The sequence below is a fragment of the Budorcas taxicolor genome, chromosome 16 (genome assembly GCF_023091745.1).
Source record: "Budorcas taxicolor isolate Tak-1 chromosome 16, Takin1.1, whole genome shotgun sequence".
In the NCBI taxonomy this organism is placed as follows: domain Eukaryota; kingdom Metazoa; phylum Chordata; class Mammalia; order Artiodactyla; family Bovidae; genus Budorcas; species Budorcas taxicolor.
The window spans coordinates 3,354,482-3,380,123 of record NC_068925.1 but is presented as its reverse complement, the minus strand read 5'-3'; the positions used below and the strand labels follow the sequence as shown (position 1 = coordinate 3,380,123).

The 25,642-nt window shown below is 36.8% G+C and overlaps 1 protein-coding gene across 2 annotated transcripts in view; it reads right to left on the bottom strand.

The window, feature by feature from the left end:
• ZC3H11A (zinc finger CCCH-type containing 11A) overlaps positions 1-25,642 on the bottom strand; it is a 43,872-nt gene that overhangs the window by 12,699 nt on the left and 5,531 nt on the right. Inside the window, exons 2-13 of one of the 2 annotated variants that reach the window (XM_052653954.1) lie at positions 25,150-25,203; positions 23,765-23,824; positions 16,761-16,960; positions 15,517-15,636; positions 8,253-8,376; positions 6,960-7,163; positions 6,720-6,836; positions 6,365-6,445; positions 4,004-4,114; positions 2,846-2,908; positions 1,625-1,723; positions 75-143 (exon numbers count right to left, since the gene is read on the bottom strand). In XM_052653954.1, coding sequence (XP_052509914.1) covers positions 75-143; positions 1,625-1,723; positions 2,846-2,908; positions 4,004-4,114; positions 6,365-6,445; positions 6,720-6,836; positions 6,960-7,163; positions 8,253-8,376; positions 15,517-15,636; positions 16,761-16,814 — 1,042 coding nt within the window. In that variant the 5' untranslated portion in view covers positions 16,815-16,960; positions 23,765-23,824; positions 25,150-25,203. Of the gene's footprint in view, positions 1-74; positions 144-1,624; positions 1,724-2,845; positions 2,909-4,003; positions 4,115-6,364; positions 6,446-6,719; positions 6,837-6,959; positions 7,164-8,252; positions 8,377-15,516; positions 15,637-16,760; positions 16,961-23,764; positions 24,078-25,149; positions 25,204-25,642 lie in introns of those variants that run through there. The other variant, XM_052653955.1, reaches the window with a different exon arrangement.

The window sequence follows — 25,642 nt, the reverse complement described above, 5'->3', positions numbered from 1 at the left end:
CAAAAGGTAAACTGGAGAAAAAGATTCTTAAAGTAAGGAAAACTTCTCAGGAGCAAGTATTAGGGTTTACCTACCTGCTGCTTCCTCACTGTTTGGACCAGTCGACATGCCTAACCGCTCCTTCAGAGACTTGGAAACTTGGACTGTTTAACAAAAGAAAAGATTTAAAAAAGAAGTTAGACTTCTTAGAGATCAAAAATATTTTTCAAAGGTTACAAATCAGACTTATTACACTTGTTTTCTAAAGAAAATGCTTTTGAAAAATCTCTTTAGGTCTTAAAAACTTGTCTTCTTCACAGTATAGATAAGATTTATAGGAAATCACAGATTCTCTAGAGCACTTTGGAAAGCTCAAAAAAAAAAAAAAGTTACCTCTTTACATCTGAAAAGCAAAAACTACTTAATTTCGGGGAGTAGTTTTGCTATTGTACGACATTCTGAAATCTTACTGGCATCAAAAAGTACCCTGCCTTTTGAAATATGCTCTTTAGCTGAGTCTTCAATGTAATTAATAGGCAACAGGAAAGGACATTTGATTGCAAAGAAAAAAAGCAACTTCTGTTTACAGGTCTGAGAATGTAAGAAAGAATATAGACCAAACGAGATGGTCTATTTATCAAAGCCTCTTGCGCTAGAGAAGACGTGGAAAAAAATTTCTTATTTTCAGGAGAAGTTAAAACTAAATACAAGAAGAAAAAACACCTTATTTATTTATTTAGTACTTAATACCATTGTTTCAACTGCGTGTCATATAACGGGAAAAAATAAAAATCCAACCACTTCTTTCTATACATAAAACTTCAACTATAAAATCATTCTAACTCCCAACTACCTCTCAAATTAGTCCACGCTTTTTCATACCAACTTCTAGAACACTAAATCCATGCCACTACCTCTTCTTGCCTGTATTACGTTGAAAGCCTGCCAACTCCTTCCTGGAGAGCACTCTTAACCCTCTTCTCCATATCTTAAACAAGGTGGTGGTTCCAAAATGCCAATCTGGGCACCCTGTTCCTTGTTAATAACCTTCCCATTGTTTGCTACTATCTTAGGATAAGCCCAAACTCTCTAAGATTTAAGCCATGTTAGGCTTAAAAGACTCTGCATGACCAGCAGTCCCTTCATCCTCTCCTGTTATCATGCTCTTCTTTCCAAATTCTGATTCAGTCACAGGTGAGTCCCTTGAGCTTTGTGTCTTGCACGTGTTACACTCTCAGCCTCTAACCCTTCAACTTTACCTGGATAAACCATGTTTCAGGTCTGAGTGTCAACATCACTTCCTCTGGGAACCTCACCCTGACAGACGGTGAGATCAGGTGCCCTTCCTATGTGCTCCTGTAACACTGTGCACTTCCTGTCACAGAATTTATCACAATATATTTAAGTATTCCTATCTACCATGAGACTACAAGCTCCTGAAGACTGTGATGGTGTTTTTAACCCAACGGTGACCTAGAATCCGGCAGAGTAAACCTTCAAATGTTTGCTGAATGAAAAAAGAGACATGAGAAGATAATACTCTAATCCACTTGAGCAAAAAGAACGACAAACCATGCCTGTTACCATCACAACAGACAAGCATCAGGATCACACACACCAAGCGTATTGAAAGGTACACAGGTACCTTTCTTTGGTGTTCTGTCAGTGTTAGCCTCCGGAGCTTCAATTTTCTTCCCTAGCCTTTGTGCAAGGCTACGCTTTAATGGAGGATCACTGTCACCACCTACGAACAGAGGGAACTCAGCTTCAGATTTCAAGTCAACTTTCAGCAAGGTCAAGAAATACAATATAGAATAATTCTGCAAGCTTTCTGCATGTATATGATGTGTTCACCTTCTAGCTTCCTTATAACTCAATGTTAGAAAAGGAATAAAAAGGTACCAGAAAAAAGAGACGACAAAAAATTAGGAAGCACAAATTAACATTTACCAAATAATTAAAACTAAAAATGATTCAAGCTGAAATTCAAGATTTAGGAATATAAGGAAAAAAATCTTCATGCACAGAAAACTCTTTAACTGGCCAACTGCTGAAATCTAGGTAGATTCTGTGATTCAATGCAACTGGTATGATTAGGAGTACAGCAAAAGAACCATAAAATTTAAAAATTTCCTGTGACATCAAGACTGCAAAGGCCAAAACCTCATTTCAGATAAGAAAGCTAAGATTATGAAAGATGCTGTATCTCACCCCCAAGTTATCAGTCAGGGATAGAGCCAGGACCTAAACCAAGATTCCTAACTCCTGGTTTATTTCATTACACTGGTCAATACAAGCTATTTAAATGTCAGAAGTTTTAAAAAACTATTCTTTGGATCACTTAACTGAAGATAAACCTTAGCAGGGTTCTGTAAAAACTTTAAAGACCCTATACAGAGTATACTTTTCTGTCTCCTCTTATTTATACTTTAAATATACAACCAAAAAAATCAAAAAGTTAACACATATGCTGATATTAAGAGATTATTTTCATAATTTTTTACCTAAAATTTCTCAGGCAGCAAGAATGGTAAAAAACAAAACAGGTAAGATTTCATATGCATAAGCACATGCTAAACGAGTATGAAAGAAGCTCTGATGTCAGTTAAGATTTTCAAAATAACTCTCTTGAGACAGACACACTAGGGTCACTACACAATAATTTAGTTACATGGTAAAATAGTTGCCCTAAGTATAAAGCAGCACTAATAAATTTAACTGAATTTTAAATCTGTATGACTGCGCATGTTAAAAACATAAAAAGATTTTATACATGCTTTCAACCAGAAATACAAGGGAGTCAATATCAACACTGACTGGGCACAAGCAAGCAGAAAACAAAGAATATGCATAAAACTTATCTCACCTACTGAAAATTTTCGTTTCCCCAGTCTCTCGGTTAGACTCAATCTTACCAGAGGTTCGTCCCCTAAAATGGCAAAAACGGAATTTCTCTATCATTATCCAATTTTTCCTGTATTCAGTAACTACTAATGGATACAAACTATGCTCTGATATTAAGAAAGTCTCTTGGAAATCAGATCTTAGTCATGAAAAATAAAGACTACTGACATTTAAAGGGGGAAAAAAAAATCAACCTATTGAGTAATAATTCAAATAACCAAATAAACAGTCCAAAGGAAGCAATAACACAGTCCTAATTATTAACAGTAACCAAGAACACAAAGACAAGCTGTGTCTAACCAATCGGTTACAAAACCCAGGCTATATTTTTGCTTGTGCACTTCCATATGTTAAATGAAATCACACTTTATTCCACTGCTGCTGCTGCTGCTGCTGCTGAGTTGCTTCAGTCATGTCCAGCTCTGCGCGAACCCACAGACGGCAGCCCACCAGGCTCCCCTGTCCCTGGGATTCTCCAGGAGAGAACACTGGAGTGGGCTGCCATTTCCTTCTCCAATGCATGAAAAGGAAAAGTGAAAGTGAAGTCGCTCAGTCGTGTCCGACCCTCAGCGACCCCATGGACTGCAGCCTTCCAGGCTCCTCCATCCATGGAATTTTCCAGGCAAGAGTACTGGAGTGGGGTGCCATTGCCTTCTCCATACTTCACTGCTAACTCTCCTATATAACCTTCCTTGATCCAACAAGTAGTGAGCTCTTTTCTTAATTTTTTGTTGTCTGAACGACACATTTAAATGTATCTGCATACTATATAATTACTTCTGTCATATTCCTTATTAGACTTAAAACTACTAAAGGAAAAGACTTTTACATTTCTCTCTAAATGAAAGGGTTTATTATAGTTCTTTACCTACAATGGACAGTCAATAAATTCGTTGGATAAAATAAACAATGTAAAACTTAAATATATAAATATGAAAGCTGCATGATTAACAATTTCAACCTTTTAAACAATAGAGTCAAATGCACTAATTCTCATCCTTCCATCCAATCAACATACTCAAAATCTCCCTGCAAATCCACCAATACACCAAACCCAGGGATTCTGCTCTCCTACTTAAAAGCAGGAACTTACAGCTGCTCAGATCTACCTGTGCCTCACCTTGCTTGCTGGACAGAGTTACTGTCCTCACCACAGTCCGGACGTTCTCTTTTTCAGGACCTGGCATGGGCTGTGACTGGAGTACAAGACTGGAAGCTCCCGAAGAAACTTCTAAAGAAGGTAAGTCAAAGAACCGTAAATAATCCATGAAAAATGAAGCTATCACAAATCAAGAAATTTTGTTTTTTGAGACCAGGTAAGTCCAATACAGACCACTGGACTACAAGCCAAGCAATCTTTCTGTTCCTGTTTGCCTACAGTGAAATGGGAGTAGGGAAAGGGAAATAATCTTATTTCTTATCTGCCTTTGGCACAATATGAATATAAAATATAAATTGTTCTGAGTTACTCAGGCACTCAATCTACTTTTATTTACAGTAAGTAAGGCTAACATTATACTAAAGTTAATCTCAGAAGCACATCAGCTATTAGGTGTGTCAATTCAATTTTTTCCTTCTATACTCAATCATCTGCAAAACATAACTCCAAAGTTGCTACAGAACAAGCTTTAACAAGGTGCTTAGAACCAATCCTCTGATTCTTTCTAAATACATTTCACACCATATCTATTAGGTTGGTACAAACGTAATTGCGGCTTCAGACCATGAATTTTAAATCAGTATAACTAGGCTCAAACACATCTTCATGAATCAAAATAGGAACCATTACAATTAATATATTTTTTGCCAATGAGAAATAAGTTTATTCCTGTAGTGTAAAAACCCATGCATTCGATGAACCCTTGAAAAGCATTTTCTGCATCCTGCTGTTTGTGAAACCATTTTCCCTACAAAAAGTTGTCAAGGTACTTAGACATGGTTATCGGTTGGCGAGAGGTCAAATGAGTATGGAAGATGAGGCAAAACTTCAGAGCTCAATTTTGTTCAACTTTTGAAGCATTGTGGAGAAGAACTGGGTCCTTTCTATTGACCAAAGTCAGCTGCAGGCACAGGGGTTTTCAATGCACCTCATTGATTTGCTGAGCATACTTCTCAGATGTAATGGTTTCACTGGGATTCAGAAAGCTGGAGTGTATCAAACCGGCAACAGACCACAAAAGAGAGACCGTGACCATGTTTTGGTGTGAGTTTGGCTTTGGATGTCCTTTGGAGCTTCTTCTCAGTCCGACCACTGAACTGGTTGCTGCCTGTTGTCACGTACAATCCAATTTTTGTTACATGTGATCGAGGAATGTGTACATATATGTTACATATGATCAAGGAATGGTTCGTTGTCATTGTGTAGAATAAGAGGAGAGCACACTTCAAAATGACGATTTTTTTGGTTTTTGGTCAGCTCATGAGGTTCCCACTTAACAACGTTCTTCATCTTTCTGATTTGCTTCCAACACTGAATGACCACAGAATGATCAACACTGAGTTCTTTGGCAACTTCTCATGTAGCTCTAAGAGGATCTGGTTCAATGACTGCTCTCAGTTGGTCACTGTCAACTTCTGATAGCTGTCCACTATGATCTTCATCTTCTTTTTTTTCTTCTGATCTTCATTTTAAAGTCTCCTTTGCAAAACTTCTTGAACCACCACTGCACTGTTATGCTTGTTAGCAGTTCCAGGGCCAAACGTGTTGCTGATGTTGAGAGCTGACTCTGCTGCATTATGACTCATTTTGAACTTGAATTAAGAAAATCAAAAAGTTGAATCTACTTTTTGTCTAACACCATTTCCCTAGGCTAAAATAAATATAAAATACATAGCAAGTAATAAGTCACTAGCAAAAAACAAAGTGAGAAATGAACATTAAAATGATGTATAACACACATTATTTAAGAATGTATCCCAACATCAAACAGCAAAGTTCAACAATGTGAAATCGCAATTACTTTTGCACTAACCTAATATTTTTATGGTTGGAAATACAGATCAACCAGACTAAGGCAAGTGCTAGAAGAAAATTCTAGCAGTTCCTGAGGAAGAATTCACCTACTACAAAATAAAGTCTTTCCCCTTTTAATAATAGTTTAGGGAATTCCCTGGCGGCTCAGTGGTTAGGACTCTGAGCTATCGCTGCAGGGCGCACAGGTTCAATCCCTGGTCAGGGAACCAAGAGCCTGCACACCACGCAACATGGCCAGAAAGTTCACATGCTATTCTTTAGTTATATTTCTCAAAACAAACAAGCTCTTTCAGGGTTTCATTGTGTGTGCCTAGCTCTGAATAGTTAAGGACTCAAACACAGCTGCAACGGTTTAAAAAAGCAACTATGATTTAAATAAGACTATGTTTTTATTTAAATAAGCCACAAAAATCAAAATCTATTTGCTCATTTTGGTTCATGCCAAGTGTCCTTTTAGTCTTCTCTAGCAACATTCAGTATTCCATGTTAAAACTCCTAAAAACTCACCACCTTGCTTCTTTGATTTTTCCTTCATTTTCTTTGATTTAATTTCTTCAAGAGTTTTTATTCCAAAATTCAAACTTTCACCTAGGAACACAAATAGCAACCACGTGAGGAACTAGCCCCATTTTACCCTTGCATTTTATTTGTACATACATAGCTGGCATTCAAATGTTTTCTCAATGAATACGAGAAAGTACATGTAAGTGTGTATGTGTGAATGAGTGTGATGGACACAAGGAAGAGGGAGGTACTGGTAATCATGAACTAAATTTCAAAGGTATTTAAGATAGTCTGGACATATTCAATAGTGCTGTAAGATTTATGAGCAGAAACTAGCCTCAAAATAGCCCCTTCTTACCTTGTTTTAAATTGACCCCAGGTTTCCGGGCAGAAGTCATTCGTAATCCATTATGAACTTCAAGAGTTGGTTGCAGGGTAGGTGTTTTGGTTTCATCACCTTCCTCAGAAAATTGATCTATATTGTCAACATTTAAGGCAAATTTCCAATTAAAAAACAGATGTAGAGTTTCAAATCTGATGCTAACTCACTAAGTTACCCTGATCTTTTACTTGTCCTCAAGAAAGAGCTAAAGCTCACCGTCATCGTCTTCGTCATCGTCTGCAGCATTGATCACCACTGGTGGGTGTGTAGGGCTGGGAACGTTTTCTGAACTTTCTACTTTCATAACACTTCGCAGCTGAGGAGAGGGGTTAGACTGGACAGATAATTTGCTCTGCTGAACTGTGAGCTGGCTAGCTTTCACTTCCTCTTCTGGTGACTCAGGCACAGTGGGCAACACAGCTAGACATAAAAAATTAGTTGTAAATTTAAAAAAAAAAGTCCCAATTAATCAAAGAATTTCCAACTATCTATAATAAGCTTGGTGATTTGAGCATTGTCTTTTTTAATTTATGTCTTTTAATTAAAATTAAATTTAATTTTTAATTTCCCCATTTTCCCAATTAGGTTCTAAACTTCCAGGAGGGAAAATGTGGCTTCTAGCTAAAAACTATTCACTCCATGTAAACACAAAGTGGGCACTCAAAGAATAAAAGCTAGATGCATAGTAACTATTTACACATTCTAGACATTAAATTTTAACACTGAAATTCTAGGCTGTAGGAACCAAGAAGCAGCTTTTTAAAGAGACAGTGGGTAATACTTTTGAATCAAATCAAAAAGGAGTGAGCGTTTTTTCCCCTTAAAGAAGATAAGAATATACAGCCATCAGATTTTAATCACACAGCAGATGTGGCTTTTAAATGGCTGATCACTTCATTAGGAAATTACTTTATAAGGAAATAAATACTAGCTTTTGACAGAGTGTAAGTTTTATTTTAGATTATACCCTAGAGCAGGATAAGCAAAATTTTTAATATAAAGTATACAATAAATATTTTAAGCCTTGTAGATCTGTGTTTCAACTACTCAACTCTGCAGCAGTAGCACAAAATTTGGCCATAGAAAATATGTAAACAAATGGGCAGGGCTTCATTTCAATAACATTTTACTTTGAAATACAGGTGAAAGACCAGGATTGCCAACCCCTGGCCCGGACAATCAAGTTTCTTTTGAAAATCTCTGTAAGCATGGTAAGAAAATGGGAAATGACGTAAGCTAAAGTAACCTAAACTGCCATACCAAGAAACATTTGTGAAGCAGCACAGCTTCTGCCAACAAAGTTTTAATCATGACTGCTACTTTACTGGCTTATGACTGTGCACAAGTCATTTAACCTTAATAAAGTTCAGTTTCCTCATCTGAAGTGAAAATAAAACTGCTCTCTCACAAGACCACAGAGACGGCAATGTTGACAGTACTCTACAAAGTATGCACGTAGGCGTTCATTATATAGCAACTAGCCTTTTAAAATTAAAAAACGAAACTCACTTTTGCTTGGAGGTAGGAAAAGGCCATCAACATATCGTCCTCTGTTGTGATGGAAAGCACAGTTTAGTTTCTGACATCCCATTGGCTGATTTTCCCAATAACAAGGAATCTCACTGCGTTTTTTCTGTAAGAGGAAAAAGACATCAGTATGACCTGTATTCATTTGGTCATGTTTTCTGGACAAAGTTCACACAAGGTTAAAAAATCTGAGGCACGTGAGGATTTTGAGTATAAGGAAAAGGGGTTGCTGAAAGTGACATATCCTAGCATGATGGAGAAATGAAAGAGAAGGGAAGAACTTTGCTGTTCTCTCCTCCTTGCCCTCATCTTAAATGTCCATAATTTAGAAAAGTGCGGTAATATAGTAGGTTAGATTATGGAGTCCAAGATAATAGTGTTTGATTCTCTATCGCATTACTTACTGACCGTGTAATGTCAGACAAATAATACCTCTCAGTCTCACTTTCTTCAGCTATAAAATGGGAGTACAGCAGCTATCTAATCAGGTTCTTATGAGAAATAAATGAAATAATGTACAAGAAGCACTAGCGATAAAAGAGTCAATAGACTGCAGCTGTTATCTGAAGCTGAGAGTTCACGACTTGGATAAAAAAATTCTTCCATTCACGATTTCTCAAAGGCTCATGTAACACACTAGAAAGGTTTCCTTCCCAAGCTACCTTGCTTTTATAAAAGGGAACAAGAAAAACAAGAATAGAATGATTTGCTGGATCACAGGATATATGTCCAAGAGAAATACATATTAGTTCTAACACAGACATTACATTAGATGTATATAAAGAATTTCAAAGCAACACTATTGAAAAGAGCTCCAAAATGGAAACAAACCAAATGTACAGCAACACTAGAATGGATATATTCCAGTATATACGTTCTGGAATACTTTGCAGTATATTCATAAAATACAATGCTATCCAGTAATAAGAGGGAATAAACAATACCATGGGTGCAAAATCAAAGAAGCCAAACAAAAGAGCACATACTGTATGATTCTATTTACAGAAAAACCAAACAGGCAAAACTTTACTATGGCAGAATGGTCAAGATGGTGACTAGTTTTGGGATTGTGGTGAATGACAATGAGGAGATAAAGGGGGAAGACAGGGTTGGAAATGTTCTATTTCATGATCTGGGTGCTGGTCTATTAGGTACACTCACTCAACGAAAATTCAACATGTAACATAATGATCTGTGCACATTTCTATGTAACTCAAAAAAGTCCCGATAAGCACTTCTGAAAAGTAATTAATGTCTGATTAATAACCTGCATTACGTTAGATCTCTCATAATAAAGCAGCGTAAGCATTAAATTTCAAGACAAGAACAGCAGTACTATTCAAAAACTTCCATTTTTCAATATGGAAGAAACAGAAACAACGCCTGAAACAAAAAGAACCTTAAAGGTATCAAGAAGGGCAATGATCCCAATATCTGCAATACTGGGAGATTGATAATACACTGTGTTGGTAGGAATATGGAAGAATCATGAGTCCCACACACTGATAACAGAAATGTAAACTATCTCAACATCTCTGAAAGGTGATTTGGTAAAAATTATGTCACCGTGCTTATTTAACTTATATGCAGAGTACATCACGTGAAATGCCAGGCTGGATGAAGCATGAGCTGGAATCAAGATTGCCGGGAGAAAAATCAACAACCTCAGATAAGCAGATGATACCACTCTAATCAGAAAGTGAAGAGGAAGTAAAGAGTCTCTTGATCAAAGTGAAGAGGAGAGTGAAAAAGCTGGCTTAAAATTCAACATTCAAAAACACTACTAAGATCATGGCATCCAGTCCCATCATTTCATGGCAAATAGATGGGGAAACAATGCAAACAGTGACAGATTTTACTTTCTTGAGCTCCAAAATCACTGCAGATGGTGACTGCAGCCGTGAAATTAAAAGACGTTTGCTCCTTGGAAGAAAAGCTATGACAAACCTAGACAAGTGTATTAACAAGCAGAGACAACACTTTGGCAACAAAGGTTCGTACAGTCAAAGCTATTGTTTTTTCAGTTGTCAGGTATGGATGTGATAGTTAGACCATAAAGAAGGTTGAACATTCAAGAATAGATTCTTTAGAACTGTAGTGCTGGAGAAGACTCTTTAGAGTCTCTTGGACAGCAAAGAGGTCAGCCAGTCAAATCCTAAAGGAAATCAACTCTGAATATTCACTGGAGGGACTGATGCTAAAGCTCCAATACTTTGGTCACCTGATGCAAAGAGCCAACTCATTGGAAAAGATCCTGATGCTGGGAAAGATTGAGGGCAGGAAGAGAAGGGGATAATAGAAGATGAGATGGTTAGATGACATCACTGACTCAATGGACATGAGTTTGAGCAAACTCTGGGAGATAGGGAAGAGCAGAGAAGCCGGACATGCTGCAGTCCACGGGGTTGCAGACACACATGACGGAGAGACTGAGCAACAACAATGTAAAAGAGTTATGTCCTGCACTTACTGAACTTTATAGTATTTACTAGTATCCCGCTACCCTTAAAAGTTACGTCTAATAGCTACAACTGCACTTCCCTGGTGGTACAGTGGCTAAGAATCCGCCTAATTCAGGGCACATGAGTCTGGTCCCTAGTCTGGGAAGACTCCATGTGCTGTGGAGCACACTAAGCCCATGTGCCACGACCACTGAGCCCAGGCTCCGGAGTCCATGTGCTGCAAGTACTGAAGCCTGTGCTCCGCAACAGGAGAAGCTACTGCACGAGGGGCCCGTGTACTGCGATGAAGCGCAGCCCCGCTGACTGCAGTTAGAGAAAGCCCATGAGGAGCAACAAAGACCCCAAGCAACCAAATGAAAAGTCGCTCAGTTCTGTCCAACTCTTTGGGACCCATGGACTATACACAGTTCATGGAATTCTCCAGGCCACAATACTGGAGTGCTAGCCATTCCCTTCTCCAGGAGATCTTCCCAACCCAGGGATCGAACCAGGCAGATTCAAGACTGAACCTGTAACCAGCTGAGTTACCAGGGAAACCCATGAAGCTACCAGATGCTACCACTGTTATCACCAGGGAAGTGCAACCAAATAAATAAGTACATAAATACATAAACACATAAATAAATGTTAAAAAAAACAAAGCTACCATTTCTCTTTAAAATAACAAGTATCCAATCACTTCTTGAGGTAGCATCTAATGCCAATCTTCCCTGCTCCTGGATCTGTCTTTGCTTCTTTCGTAAAAGCAACCTTCAAATTATTGGATATGATAGTATTATCTTTAAACTGAAGTCACAGGACATTTATTTGATGTGTTTAATACCATTACTGAATTTTATTTCAAAATAAAAAGTAATACACAAACAATAAAGATGACTTGGAAAATAAAATTAATACCTATCATGCCATTACACAGTGCGTCACTTATTTTGTTACAGAATTCTTAAAAAAAAACACTGTAAAATGTATTGATTCACACTTAAAAGAAAAGTTTTCCATATAATTCTGCGCATTTTCACTTAGCAACACATCCTCATAGTAACATTCTCCTACATGATTATTTCTTTAGCTTTTAAAAGAGCCATATATTTAACACATGGTTCAAAGATATACAGCTAGTCCAAAGATACACAGTGAATGCTCCTCATCTGGCACAGTTTATGTACTATAAAGCTACCATAAGTATTTAACTAAGAAATATGGAACCATTCTGTGCCTTAAGGACCCAGGGACTGAACCTAAGTCTCCTGCACTGCAGGCAGATTCTTTACCCACTAAGCCACCGGGGAAGCCCCATATAATGGGCTTCCCAGAGGAAAAACATGCACACGTATTGCTGCATTTTCACTGTTGGGAGAAGCGTATGTTCTCTGTGAACCCTCATGCAGAGATCATAACAGAAACGCATATATGAGTAACTCCAGACTATGACTGTCTTTTGTAATCAGTGTATCCTTACTCTATCACTGTAATAAATCAGAATTCACATGAAATGCAGGAAACGTGGGAGATATACATTCAATCTCTGGGTCGGAAAGATCCCCTGGAGAACGAAATGGCAACCCACTCCAGTATTCTTGCTTGGAAAATCCCATGGACAGAGGACCCTGGCAGACTACAGTTCATGGGGTTACAAGAGGTCAGCCACGACTGAGCACACACACATGCATGCATGAATGCTTGCATAAGCCATATGCTAAGTCTCCTGAGTTTTCTAGAGACTTCCAAATGTATTAGGCTGATGCAAAACTGTGGTTTTCCCATTGTTGAAAGCTGCTGTTTCATACTGGAATATATTCTTAAATAAATGTGATTATGTTATACATAACTTTAATGTGCATTTCTCACTTTATGTCTTTCTGCTAATGACTTATTAATGCTGTTTATTTTATATTTATTTTAGACTAGGGAAATGATATAAGACAAAAAGAAAATTCAAGTGATTTTCTTATTCAAGTTCAAAATGGGTCATAAAGCAGCGGAGACAACTCACATCAACGATGCATTTGGCCCAGGAACTGCCAACAAACATACAGTGCCATGGTAGTTCAAGAAATTTTGCAAAGGAGACAAAAGCCTTGAAGATGAGGATCAGAGTGGCTGGCTCAGAAGTTGACAATGACCAACTGAGAGTGATCATTCAAGTTGATCCTCCAAAGAACTCAAAGGTGACCATTCTGTGGTTGTTAGGCATTTGAAGCAAATTGGAAAGGTAAAAAACTTGAAGAGTGGGAGCCTCATGATCTGAACGAAAATCAAAAATATCACTGTTCTGAAGTGTTCTCTCATACTATGCAACAACGAACCATTTCTCGATCATATTGGGACGAGCAACAAAAGGTGGATTTTATACAACTGACGATGACCAGCTCAGCTGCTGGATGGAGAAGCTCCAATGCACTTCCCAGAGCCAAACTTGCACCAAAAAAAAGGTCATGGACCCTGGTGGTCTGCTGCCAGTCTGACCCACTACAGCTTTCTGAATCCCAGTAAGACCATTACATCTGAGAAGTATGCTCAGTAAATCAACGAGATGCACGAAAAACTCCAACATCTGCAGCCAGCACCGATCAACAGAAAGGGCTCAATTCTTCTCCACAACAACGCCTAACCATTGCACAAGCAATACTTCAAAAGTTGAACAAACTAGGCTATGAAGTTTTGCCTCGTTCACCATATTCATCTGACCTCTCGCTAACCATCACTTCTTTAAGCATCTGGACAACTTTTTGCATGGAGAACGCTTTCACAACCAGCAGGATGCAGAAAATGTTTTCCAGGAATTCATCAAATCCCGAAGCAATTTATTTCTCATTGGCAAAATGTGTTGTCATTAATTCTATTTTGATTAATAAAGATGTGTTTCAAGCTAGTTATAATGATTTAAAATTTACGGTCTGAAACAGCTATTACGTTTGCACCAATCTAATATATGTTCTTAGAGACTGGCACAGCTTTCCGAAGAGTTGTGCCAGTTTACTCTGCTTGCAATGTTACAGCATGATTTTTCGAAAGTTGCAAGAGCATTTCTTTTTCTGAATGTACTTAGTCAATCTGCTATTTGGAAGACAGCACAGAATGCTGTTGTTTATTTGCTAAGTCATGACCACCAGACTCCTTTGTCCATGCGATTTCCCAGGCAAGAATACCAGAATGGGTTGCCATTTCCCTCTCCAGGGGATCTTCCTGGCCCAGGGGTCGAGCCCACGTCTTCTGCACAGGCAGGCGGATTCTTTAGCACTGAGCCACCAGGTGCTCAACTGAAACCAGAATGGAGTGGCTACACAACCCCAGACCTACCAATCGCACACTTCGGCTCTTTCTTCTTTCCCAACCCCTTCTCAAACAATTCAGAAAGTCATTATGTGAGGCTGAGAGAGGTAGGAATAGCTGCTGGGAGAGGAAGGGCAAGTGGCCCAGAGCAGAGCGGTGGAAGCTGACTGAGATGAAGAAGGCATCCCACGGGATGAAGTGGAATCGGCACAAGTGGTCAGGGTTAGCAAAGCATTTGTGTAGGAGGATAGCCAGCACAATGCTGGAGCCTGAGAAGGGTAGGAAGGCTTCTGTGTAGAAGCAATCTCATTATAGGGTGAGGAGGGTGTACTCATGGAGGTCAGCCTAGAAGGGGCATCAAAGACTAAGCAGGTTGAGGAAGGCAGAATCTTCCCGAGTGGGAGTCTAGTGTCGTCAGAGAACGAGCAGGGTGGGCAAACAAGTGGAGCACGTGAACCTGGACAATCCTGTTAGGCCAGAAAGTGAAGAAGTGTTCAAACAAGGATGGAAACATCACAAAGATACAAAAATCAGCTTTAAGGGCTCTTATCGGCCAAACATCTGAGGAGAAAAAAATGACAGTAATGGCATATACCACACTGAATAAAACAGGAAATCATTGAGGCCACACATAAAAAGCTGGAAAAAAAATCTTCATTCAAAATTTGATATGAAATGGGATAATTACAAGGTCTCAAAGTACCTTTCCAAAATACTTAATTACAAAAAAAAAAAATGTATAGTGAAGCAATCTGGTGGCTACCACCTTAATGAAGTGATGCAAGTTAACATCAGTAATGGGATAATTAAAACTGTACACCACTCAATGGTAAGCAGTGAGAAGAATACCACCTCTGTGCTATTCCTGCCAAAACTATAAGATCCGAATTTAGCAATGAGGAAGTATTAGATGAACCCGAAGTGAGGAACATTATACAAAATAACTGTCCTATAGTGACCAAAAATATCAAGGTCAATGAAAGGCAAGAAAAGACTGATCAAGTGTTCTAGACAGAAGGCCAAATCACTATGACAACTCAATGCAGCACATGATTCTGGACTCACTCCTACTGCAATAAAGAACATCACCAGTTCAAGGGCAAAACCTGAATGGGATCTGAGGATTCAATGAGAGTAATATATAAATGTTAATATTCTAATTTTGATGGTTTATCACAGTTATGGTTTAGTGGAAAGTTTCATACTATACTTGCAACTCTTCTCTAAGATCAGACTGTTTTAAAATAAACACAGAAATATGAATACTCCCTAAATATATATATGATTTTTACACTTTAGACAGATTACCAAATGGCCTCTATGAAATATGATACTAAATCATACCATAAAGCATCTCGATATTAAGTGAGCATTTCACTAATGACAGAAATTTCACTAGGTCATTAAAAAAGAATTTAACCCATGTTACATAAAATGTTTTTTACTGCCATATTTTTTATTGTCCCATCAGGACACAAGACTACTTACTAAAACACCAACTGAAGACTTACATCAATCTCCATGTGCCGAAACCTGCACACCTGTCGAAAACAGCGCCCTTCTTGCCATAATGTGCAAACAGTTTCATTTCCCAGTGCAGCTTCACAGTGACGGAATGGACAGCTGTCACCCTGTGAACGGAAAGAATAATACAGAAACAACTGTGGGATCAAACCAGCCCCCAGGCAAAACGCTCACTGTAAGTTTCTCAGTACCTAGACAAGCACAGAAGAGGAAGGAGAGACAGGTAGACAACAACTGAAGTGGGATGGTAAGAACAACCTGAGGTCAAGAAATGTTTAATTTCCTAAAAGTGATTTCTTGACAGTATCCTTTATCTGATCTGACAACATGAATGACACAAGCTGAGAGATCGGGTTCAAAAATACAAGTGGGAACATTAGGTACCCTTAAAAAACATGTTTTACAGTTAATCTTCAAAACCATTTCATATATCCTGACTTGTATAACTAGCTTTAAATGGAAAATTAGAACGTAATTGATTCAAATTTAAGTATAATTCCATATTTCACTATAAATTTCATACAACGCTACTATTTGAAATAAAATGCTACTGTTGTGCAACTTGTTGCATAAACTCAAAGCTTTGCGCAAAACTAACAATTTAAAATATAGCACCAAAATGATTCAAGAAAAGTACTTGGGGGGAAAAAACACACATGTATAGAATTAGTCATAAAGGAATAACAGAAAATAATGGATAAATCTAAATGGAGCTGCAGAAGAAACAAGCTGAAAAACAGGAAGCTCCAACAAAGACAAAAGCTCTAATAAACCTGCAAAAGCATGTTTAGAAAAGTGGCTTTAGGATTCAGCAGGAAATCTGAAGAGAGAAGTCAAATTCAATCCATGACAATTCTATAAATACAATACAATCCACCCATTCATTTACTACAAAGTAAATTTACTACACAAAGATGAAAGTTAGCAAGCCACAGTCAAGTGTTCCTAATTCCTTAAAAGCACCCTGAACAGATTAATTATAGCTAGAAGAACACTGAATGATGACTAAATGCTATCTTTTTACTTCTGGAGAGTATGGAGAACATAAAATGAACAGAAAAAAACGATGAGTAATGAATTCACTTAGGAATGCTATCGTTTACTAAAAATTGACAGCAGATAATAAACAGTTGAGCAAAACATAAAAGACAACTTGGTATGCTGGGAAAAGTTTATTCAATTTTATTAGGGAAATCATAGAAAGAACTGATTTAGAGATGCTAATTCTTACTTTAGTACAAGTAGAATAGAAAAAAAAATAGCAGTCTTCTCCTTGATTAGGCATGCTGAGTAGATCCTTAGATGAGAAGTGGCTTTTTGAAAACAAGCCACTGCTTCCTCTAGGCGAGGACCAGCTCCAAGTCCTCTTGATATGGGTTTAATCTTCCAAAAGACAAGCCAATCACAGAAATCGTCTTTTAAATGTTAATCCTAAAATGAGAAGACAATGAATGACTTCAGGTAAATTCTTTCAACAATCTTCTCCAAGTCACCCTGACCAATGAGCAGAGCCTTATGAAAATTCTGATTCATATTTTAATCTGTGAATATTGTACATTCTCATCTACAATGCAAAATTTTTGTTAAACAGCCATGCTTCTTTCTTTGCATTCTCTATGGTGCTTCAGCATAAATTATGTAAGCATTATATACTCAACAAATGATCTGCAGTTCAGATTATTAACTTGGACTATTTTACACAAGATAATTTGCTCAATTTGTATTTCTGACAAACTAGACTTTTTTCATCTAACAAACGTTTCAATATGTTAACAAGCATTTTTGTTATTTCAAAAGTATATAATTCTAAGTATGTGGAAAAAACTATCTCGCTGGAATAGCTGGTGAACCACTACCCTTGAAAAATCTGTAGAGCAAGCTAATACAATGAAGATGACCCAAGAGCTGCACACCAGTTACACACAAGGAGCAAAAGAAGTTCTCAGGGCTTATCCCTAAACTAGTGCTTATGCAGAATGACCACCATTCCTTCTCCCCCTTAGTCCTTGCCATACCATAGTTCTCGCACTAAAGGGTTCAAGAAAGCAAGCTACAGAAGTAAAAATACATGACAAGAGCACATGTCAGAATCTGAGGGGTTTCTACAAACCCCTGCATCAGAGGATAAAGTTTCAGACACATGGATCTAGGGATTTCCCTTGTGGTCCAGTGGTTAAGACTCGCAATTCCACCACCCAGAGTGTGGAGTTGGTCCCTGGTTGGGGAAGTTCCACATACCAAGAGGTTTTGGCCAAAACAAAACAAAAAGATCTTAAAAGAGAAACATTGATCTACAACTTGAAATTAAGATGAATCAAATTTATTCACATTTTCTGCAAATAATTCCTAATCCAAGAACAGCAGGCCATGGTAAAACCAGCCTTTAACTCAGCAACCTAGGTTAGAAGAGTTATGTTACTAAACACACACGAAACCTTCAAAATTTAAATATCATATGACTTTCAATTGTATTTCCAGAATTTATCCTGAGATTAATATTCAACAGTGGAAACAGTGACAGACTATTTTGGGGGGCTCCAAAATCACTGCAGATAGTGACTGCAGCCATGAAATTAAAAGACGCTTACCCCTTGGAAGGAAAGTTATGATCAACCTAGACAGCATATTAGAAAGCAGAGATATTACTTTGCCAACAAAGGTCCGTCTAGTCATGGCTATGGTTTTTCCAGTAGTCATGTGTGGATGTGAGAGTTGGACTATAAAGAAAGCCGAGCACAGAAGAATTGATGCTTTTGAACTGTGGTGTTGGAAAAGACTCTTGAGAGTCCCTTGGGGAGATCCAACCAGTCAATGCTAAAGGAAATCAGTCCTGAAAATTCACTGGATACTTTGGCACCTGATGCGAAGAACGGACTCATTTGAAAAGATTCTGATGCTGGGAAAGATTGAAGGCGGAAGAAGGGGACAACAGAGGATGAGATGGTTGGATGGCATCACTGACTCAATGAACATGAGTTTGAGTAAACGGCGGGAGCCGGTGATGGACAGGGAGACCTGGCATGCTGCAGTCCATGGGCTCGCAGAGTCAGACACGACTGAGTGACTGAACTCAACTAATATGCAACAAATATGAAAAAGAATAGTGCATAAGAAAGTTCATCACCATCTTCTAACAATGAAAAAACACCTAGAAACCTACATGTTCAAAAACTGATGCTTCTATAAGCCAAGGAATGACAAGGATTGCCAGCAAACACCAGAAGCTAGAAGAAGCTAGGAAGGATCATTTCCCTACAGGTTTCAAAGAGAGCATGACCCCGTCAACACCTTTTCAGACTTCTAACCTCCGAAACTGTGAATAATAAACTTCCGCTGCTTTAAGACATCCAAGTATGTGGTACTTTGTTATGGAAGCCCTAGGAAACTAATATACATTACAAATGGAGTCAACTGATCTTTGCCAAAGAAGCAAGGCAATTTCAAAGGAGAAAGGACAGTCTTTTCAATATACAATGCTGGAAGAAGAGGATACCTGCATGCAAAAAAAATATATCTAGATAGAGATGTTATACCTTTCACAAAAATTAAAATGGATCACAAATGTGAAATTTAAAAACTCCTAGAGAATAAAACAAGAGAAAATCCAGGTGATTCTAGGTGCTGTGATAGCTTTTTAGACACAACACCAAATGCACAGTCCATTAAAGAAACCACTGATAAGTTGGAGTTAATTAAAATTAAAAACTTCCACTTCTCAAAAGCACTATTAAGAGAATGAGAAGCCAAGTTACAGACTGGGAGAAAGTTTCTGCAAAACACAACTGATAAAGGACTGGTATTCAAAATATACAAAGAACCCTTACAATGCAATAGTAAGCAAAACAAACCAGGGACTTCCCCAGTGGTCCAGTGGTTGACTCCATGCTTCCAATGCAGGGAGCACGGGTTTGACCCTTGGTGGGAAACTAAGATCCCATCACCCATGCCATGGGGCACAGCCAAAAAAATAAGTTAAAAACGAATTTAAAAATGGGCAAAAGATCTAAACAGACACCTTACCAAAGAAAATATACAGATGACAAACAAGCATATGAAAAGACACTCAGTGTCACTGGGAGTTGCAAATTCCTTTTAGAATAGCTGACAAAAATCCAAAAACTGACACCACCAAGTGCTGGTGAGGATGTGGTAGCAGGAAGAAAGCTAGAAAAATATAGAGCAAAGGTTAGCAGTAGTTATAATCACAGTGGTAGGATTACAGGTGGCTATTTATTATTTTATGCTGAGAATAACACTACATTTTCTAATATGATGAAACACAGATGTAACAGAAAACTCAAGTCTACCCTAACTGACCTGACCATCACTGATATACTACAGAACAGAACAAGGATTGGGTCTTTAATACTACTTCACCAGTCCACTACCAACATTCCTCTGACCACAAAGAGAATGCATTCCACCATCTGGGGTACACCAAAAGGTAGCTTTAAAAGTCAGAGGGAGGAAGAGAATTTCCTGGTGGTCCAGTGGTTAGGCTTTGGCACTTTCATGGCCTGACTTCAATCCCTGGTTGGGGAACTGAGATTCTGTAAACAGAACGGCCAAAGAAAAGAAAGAGAATTTAGAGGCGGGAAAAATTAGGAGTTTAACATACACATACTACTACATAGAAAACAAATAATCAACAAAGACCTGCTGCACAGCACAGTCTATTATGCCACTCTGCAATAACCTGCATGGGAAAAGGATCTGAAAAAGAATGGATATCTGTGTATGCACAACTGAACCACTCTGCTGCACACCTGAAACTAACATGGCACTGTACATCAACTCTACCGCAACATCAAATGCAGACGAAGAGATGGCCTCCAATGGGATAAGGTCTCTAGGAATGTTCAATCAACTACAATGACACACACAATAAGAAAAAGTATTAGTCAGAAAAGAATGGAAACGTTTTACAATAGAAAGGTCTTTTGGTGTCCCTTTCATCCCTGAAATCAACATCCCAAAGAACATAAACGAAACGGTTGTTGGTTTCAGTAAGACTGATACATATTAATCACACAAAATGAGATGTATGAAATAGAAGAGCATGAGTTGTACTCCCCCGCCACCCACCGTTTTTTTCAAAATCAATTCTGGAAAACACCCTGAGGTAGGCAAGGCAAGGCATGGAGAGATTGAATCCTGAATAGATAGGCACCACATTACTAATGTTTAAATAGAACAGTTCTTTCATATATCCCTTTTACATACTGAACTTCTAAAACTTTCACTGGGGGGTGGGGAGAAGGATATAACTGCTATGCAAGAAAATAGCCCCCCAAAATGTAGAGGTAAAAAATTGACTGTAATTATTACTACATAAGACAAAAGTCCAAAACCATGGTGCACATTCCCTTTTTTTAAAAAAAGAAACAGTACCCAAGATAAAGAAAAATCTGAATAAACACTGATGAAAAAGACAAAACTGAATTATAGAATATTACTATCAGAACATTCCCCAGAATGCAAAAAGATGTCACTATGAGAGGAAAGATATATAAAATAGGAATAATTCCAGAAGATTCCATTTCTACACAGTGAAAATTAGACAAGGATGGAATGGAACTGGTAGAAATGATAATAAAATACAATACAAAGAAATTTCCCTAAACTGGATGAACTTAAGTCTTTTAACTAAAGGAGTCATCAAATGCCAGGCAGAAATTTTCTTTAAAGACATCGCTACTTCACCATATACCATATATGTAATGGTGAAATTTTTGAATTCCAATGGTAAAGCAGAATTATACAGACTTCTAGGAAAAAGCAGACTGAAAACAAAGGAAAGAAAATCAGACTTGACATTTGACACATTATTTGAATCTTTAAAATTTCAAAAGACAAAATATCCAGAATTTAAAGGTGATATTATGACCCTAGATTGAACTTTTCAAATTACATTTCAAGAAAAGCTCAGGACTGGGAAGAAGGTTTTAGAAAGTCTCATAAAGTATATATCATATATGTACTCCACGTATTCTTTTAAAAATTACTAAAGGAAGCAGTCTAACTTCAGAAAAAAAAACTAGAAAAAATAAATAATAGTAGAAAAAGAACAAAACAATGAAAAGGCATTATCTCATTATTTCTTTTTAAGTTTTAAAGCAACTACTTGGGGGTGTCTGATTTATGATACAGCTGATAAATCCTAAATAAAGTGAACCATATAGTATATCAAAAGAGTAACAAAACATGATCAAAGGAGGTTTATTCCAGAACCAAGAGTGATTTAACATTAGGAAATTCATTACTAGAATAAACAGGGGTTAAAAAAGGAAACTGTGGTATCTTAAGATTTCAAGAACAGAAAAATGGTGAAAAAAATATTTAAAACTAGTTTTTTGAAGTTAAAATGGCTTTTAAAAAACAGCTACAAACATCTATTCCCAATAAAAACTCTTTGTAAATTACAAGGAACCTTCTTAGCATAAATGTACTAACTGATCAGAAACTATCATCATATGTGACATGGTAAAACATTACAAGTAAATCACTCAAGGGAAAAAAAAAAAGCCTGTCTCTACTACCATCCAACACTGTTTCAGAGTTCAATGCATGCAATAAGGGAAAAAAGTATAAAGATTAGAAAGGATGAAGCAAAAAAAATTAGTATCTGTAGATTATATGCTTGCAAACTATACAATCTAACAATCAATTAAGTAAATTGTAAAAATTAACATGTTTTTTAAAATCAGTAAATTTCTTATGTTCCAACAACAATCATTCAAATGATAAAAAGAGTCCTAGTCACAATAAAACTAAAACATATAGGAAGAAAACAAAAGAAATATAAAAGACCCATCAATTAGAAACAAAACCAAAACTATTAAACTACTAAGGCACAAGAAGACCTGGATAATGGAGAGATAATGGAGTAGAGACTTAAAGAAGTCTACTTTTCCCCTAAATACCTCAAGTAGGCTGAATGCAATTCAATTCAAAATCTCAATGATACTTTATTATTGGAACCTGACAGACTGCAAAATTATCTAAGAAAATCTTAAGAAGAATGAGAGGGCCCTGGGCTTTCTGTAATTACCACAGGTGTGAAATATAACATTTAAATGTAATATTGGCAAATGAATGAGTACAAGATAAACAGAATTCAGGCAGTTTCTGGAAAAATGGCATTTGAAATTAACCAAAATAAATTTAGCCATCCATTTGAAAAAAATAAATTCTATATCATATAAAAAAGGTTCCAGGAGAACAAAAGCAAGGATGACAAAGATGCTGTAACTCACTAAAAGCACTATATAAGAAAGAGTCTAAATTCATAGCTATGCGGAGCTAAAAAAGCATTTTTGACAATGCTTAAGGGGAGGAAGACCGGCAATGTCATGTAACTACAATCCTTAGATTACATTTTAATATAAAATATGTAAACACTTAAGTCCTGGGAAGAAATGTATGGTTTTTTTTTTTAATAAGCTCAGGATGAAAAAAATCTGTCCTAAACATGATACCAAAGTTACAAACGAAGACAAAACTCATAGAAATGACTACATAAAATGAAAACCATTCATACAGCAAAAGGTCAGCAACATAGCCAAGGATTAATACCTTCGCTAAAAGGGATGTGTTAAGAACTTTTAAAAATCAAAAAGACTTCACTAATTCAGTAAATTGGTATAACCTCCTTAGAGAATTGTAACAATTCTACAAATTCACATTTAAGAACTGGCTCAAAGAAACAGTTCACACATATGTGTGTGTGTACATATATATATATATATATATATATATATATATATATATATATATATATATATATAGCTGTTTTTAGATAAGGGGCTATTTTTGTTTTCAATGGCAAAAACCCGAAACTCCATCAATGAAGGATAGACTAAGTTATGCATATCCATTTCTATAAAGCAACAAACACAGCCACTAAAAAGAGGTGAGGCAAAGCTGTGAGTATGGACATGGAACGATGCCACGATCAACTGTCAATGGTGGTTTTCTCTGAGGAGGCAGAATTACATGAAGAATCCACCTTGTCTACATTGCTTTTACTTTTATTATAAGTACGTATTATCAAGAAAAAAGGAAGAAGTAGTGATATTCCTATCAAAAAAGCCCAAAAACATGCAAACAATTACAAGAAGAAAATAATGTGTTGACAATTATCTTTTTGATTTCTTACTGGTTCAGGAAAATTATGCCCTAAATTACAAAAATGTTTACCCCTTTAATGATTAAAAAAAACATTTCCACACTTACATTAGCTGGTTGATCTCAACAGGAATGTCTGTGTCTTCACTGAGTTCCAATTTATTACGCCTGTAGGTCGAACCAACACTCAATCCATGAATTAATAATAATATTAGAAGCAGAAAGAATTTTCCTCCTCACATTGCCAAGGAAACCTCTCAGCCACAATTCAAACACAGGATGTGTTTTTAAAATATCTCTCAACTACTGAGAGTTTAAGTCCATTCAAATAACCTTTGTCAAACTGGAGACAGCTAGGGTTAGTTATCTCCTCAAAAACAAAAAAACAACAAAAAAAGAGTTCATATAAAGATGAACTTGAGATTCAAAGGATTATTAAAAAGAAAAATAGATCAATCTTCCATAGCCGAACAAGTAATTTAAAAAGAAAAAAGAAAGAAAAAATTTTTAAAAAAACACCAAAATTCAATAAGATCCAATTTCTGGTCTTCAAGATTTCTTCACCTATTAAGAAAAAAACAGAAACCTTCCCCCATCTTTATTATCTGTATAATAAAAACATACTTGTATGTAAAAATATAGTGTTTTATGTATAATAGACATATACATATATACTAACTGGCTTATAAACACACACACACGTACACAAATGTGTAGATATAAAACATCTGGGTAAGTTTTCCCTTTTAAAATACACTACAAAAGCCTTCAAATTTGGGTCATTATAAAAATAGTGAATTTCCTCTTATACCAAAGCATCGTGAAGTATTTTAATGTTACACTAAATTTTGCCCGGCCCAGAAGATAAAAATGAAGGGAAATCCTTACACATGTATCAATGTGCATAATATGGATGTATGTATACTGTCGCATCATCTTTTATCATCTTCAGGGAGTGTTTAACCAAAAAAGATAGAAATGTATAGTTACAGAGTAACTACAGAGTGGTGCAGCAAGCTGTAGAAGGCAGAGCAGCATTATAGCCATCCTGAACTGGCACTGTCAAAATATAGAAAGTTTCTATCTAAGGGAAGATTTTTCCTTCTTTTATAACACCAGTGTCACTGGCATGACATTCAATGGGGGCCCTGCAAAGGCTTATGCAATCTAGTTCCAAATTCTTTACTAGTGATGGCTACAACTAAAGGCTTTGTAATCATCCATTTACTCCATTTAGTAAAAGGGTAAACTTTTGGAGTTGAAATTTCATTTCACAATGGTACATTTACCATTTAAGAATTTCAAAAAAACAAAAATGAAGAGCGATTTTGATACATAGAAATGAGTTCTAAATTTTGAAACCAGCCCAGTAACAAAGCAATTTGATTCTCATGTAATAAATACTACATAATTTCTAGGCTAAATCTTGCCAAATACTATCCAAGACAAAACTAAAATCAAAACTTTAAAAAAAGTGGACACCTTTTACTCACACTTAATACTAGTCAATTTTCCAGGAAATTTTTGGGCAGGGAATATCCCCAAATCTAAAATGAAAAAAAGGAAAAATTGGGATCTTACATTAGTTATTCAGTCTGAAACTTTTACTAAAAGTCATCATTTCTGGCCTCCCACTCGATCACAAAAACAATACTCTCAGAGTGGAAAAGGACAAGATCAACTGAGATCAATTCTTTCATTTTACCAGTGAGGCAATGATTACTAACACATGAAAATACTGACTGCTTATTTTGAAATAAGAGTTAAGGCCAAAATAATCTCACAGTTAAGAATATAGTATTATGGGTCATTCGATGTAATTTTTAAGAAGACATTTATGATCACTTAAATTCAGAGAAACATTCTTTGGGAAATGGATACTGGTTTTGTCACAGTATGCTCACGGGGCTTTCGTTTTTATTCCCATTTAATCTTCTCCAATTCTGTAAATTTTTTGTCATTTACCCATAAATTATATAAAAGTAC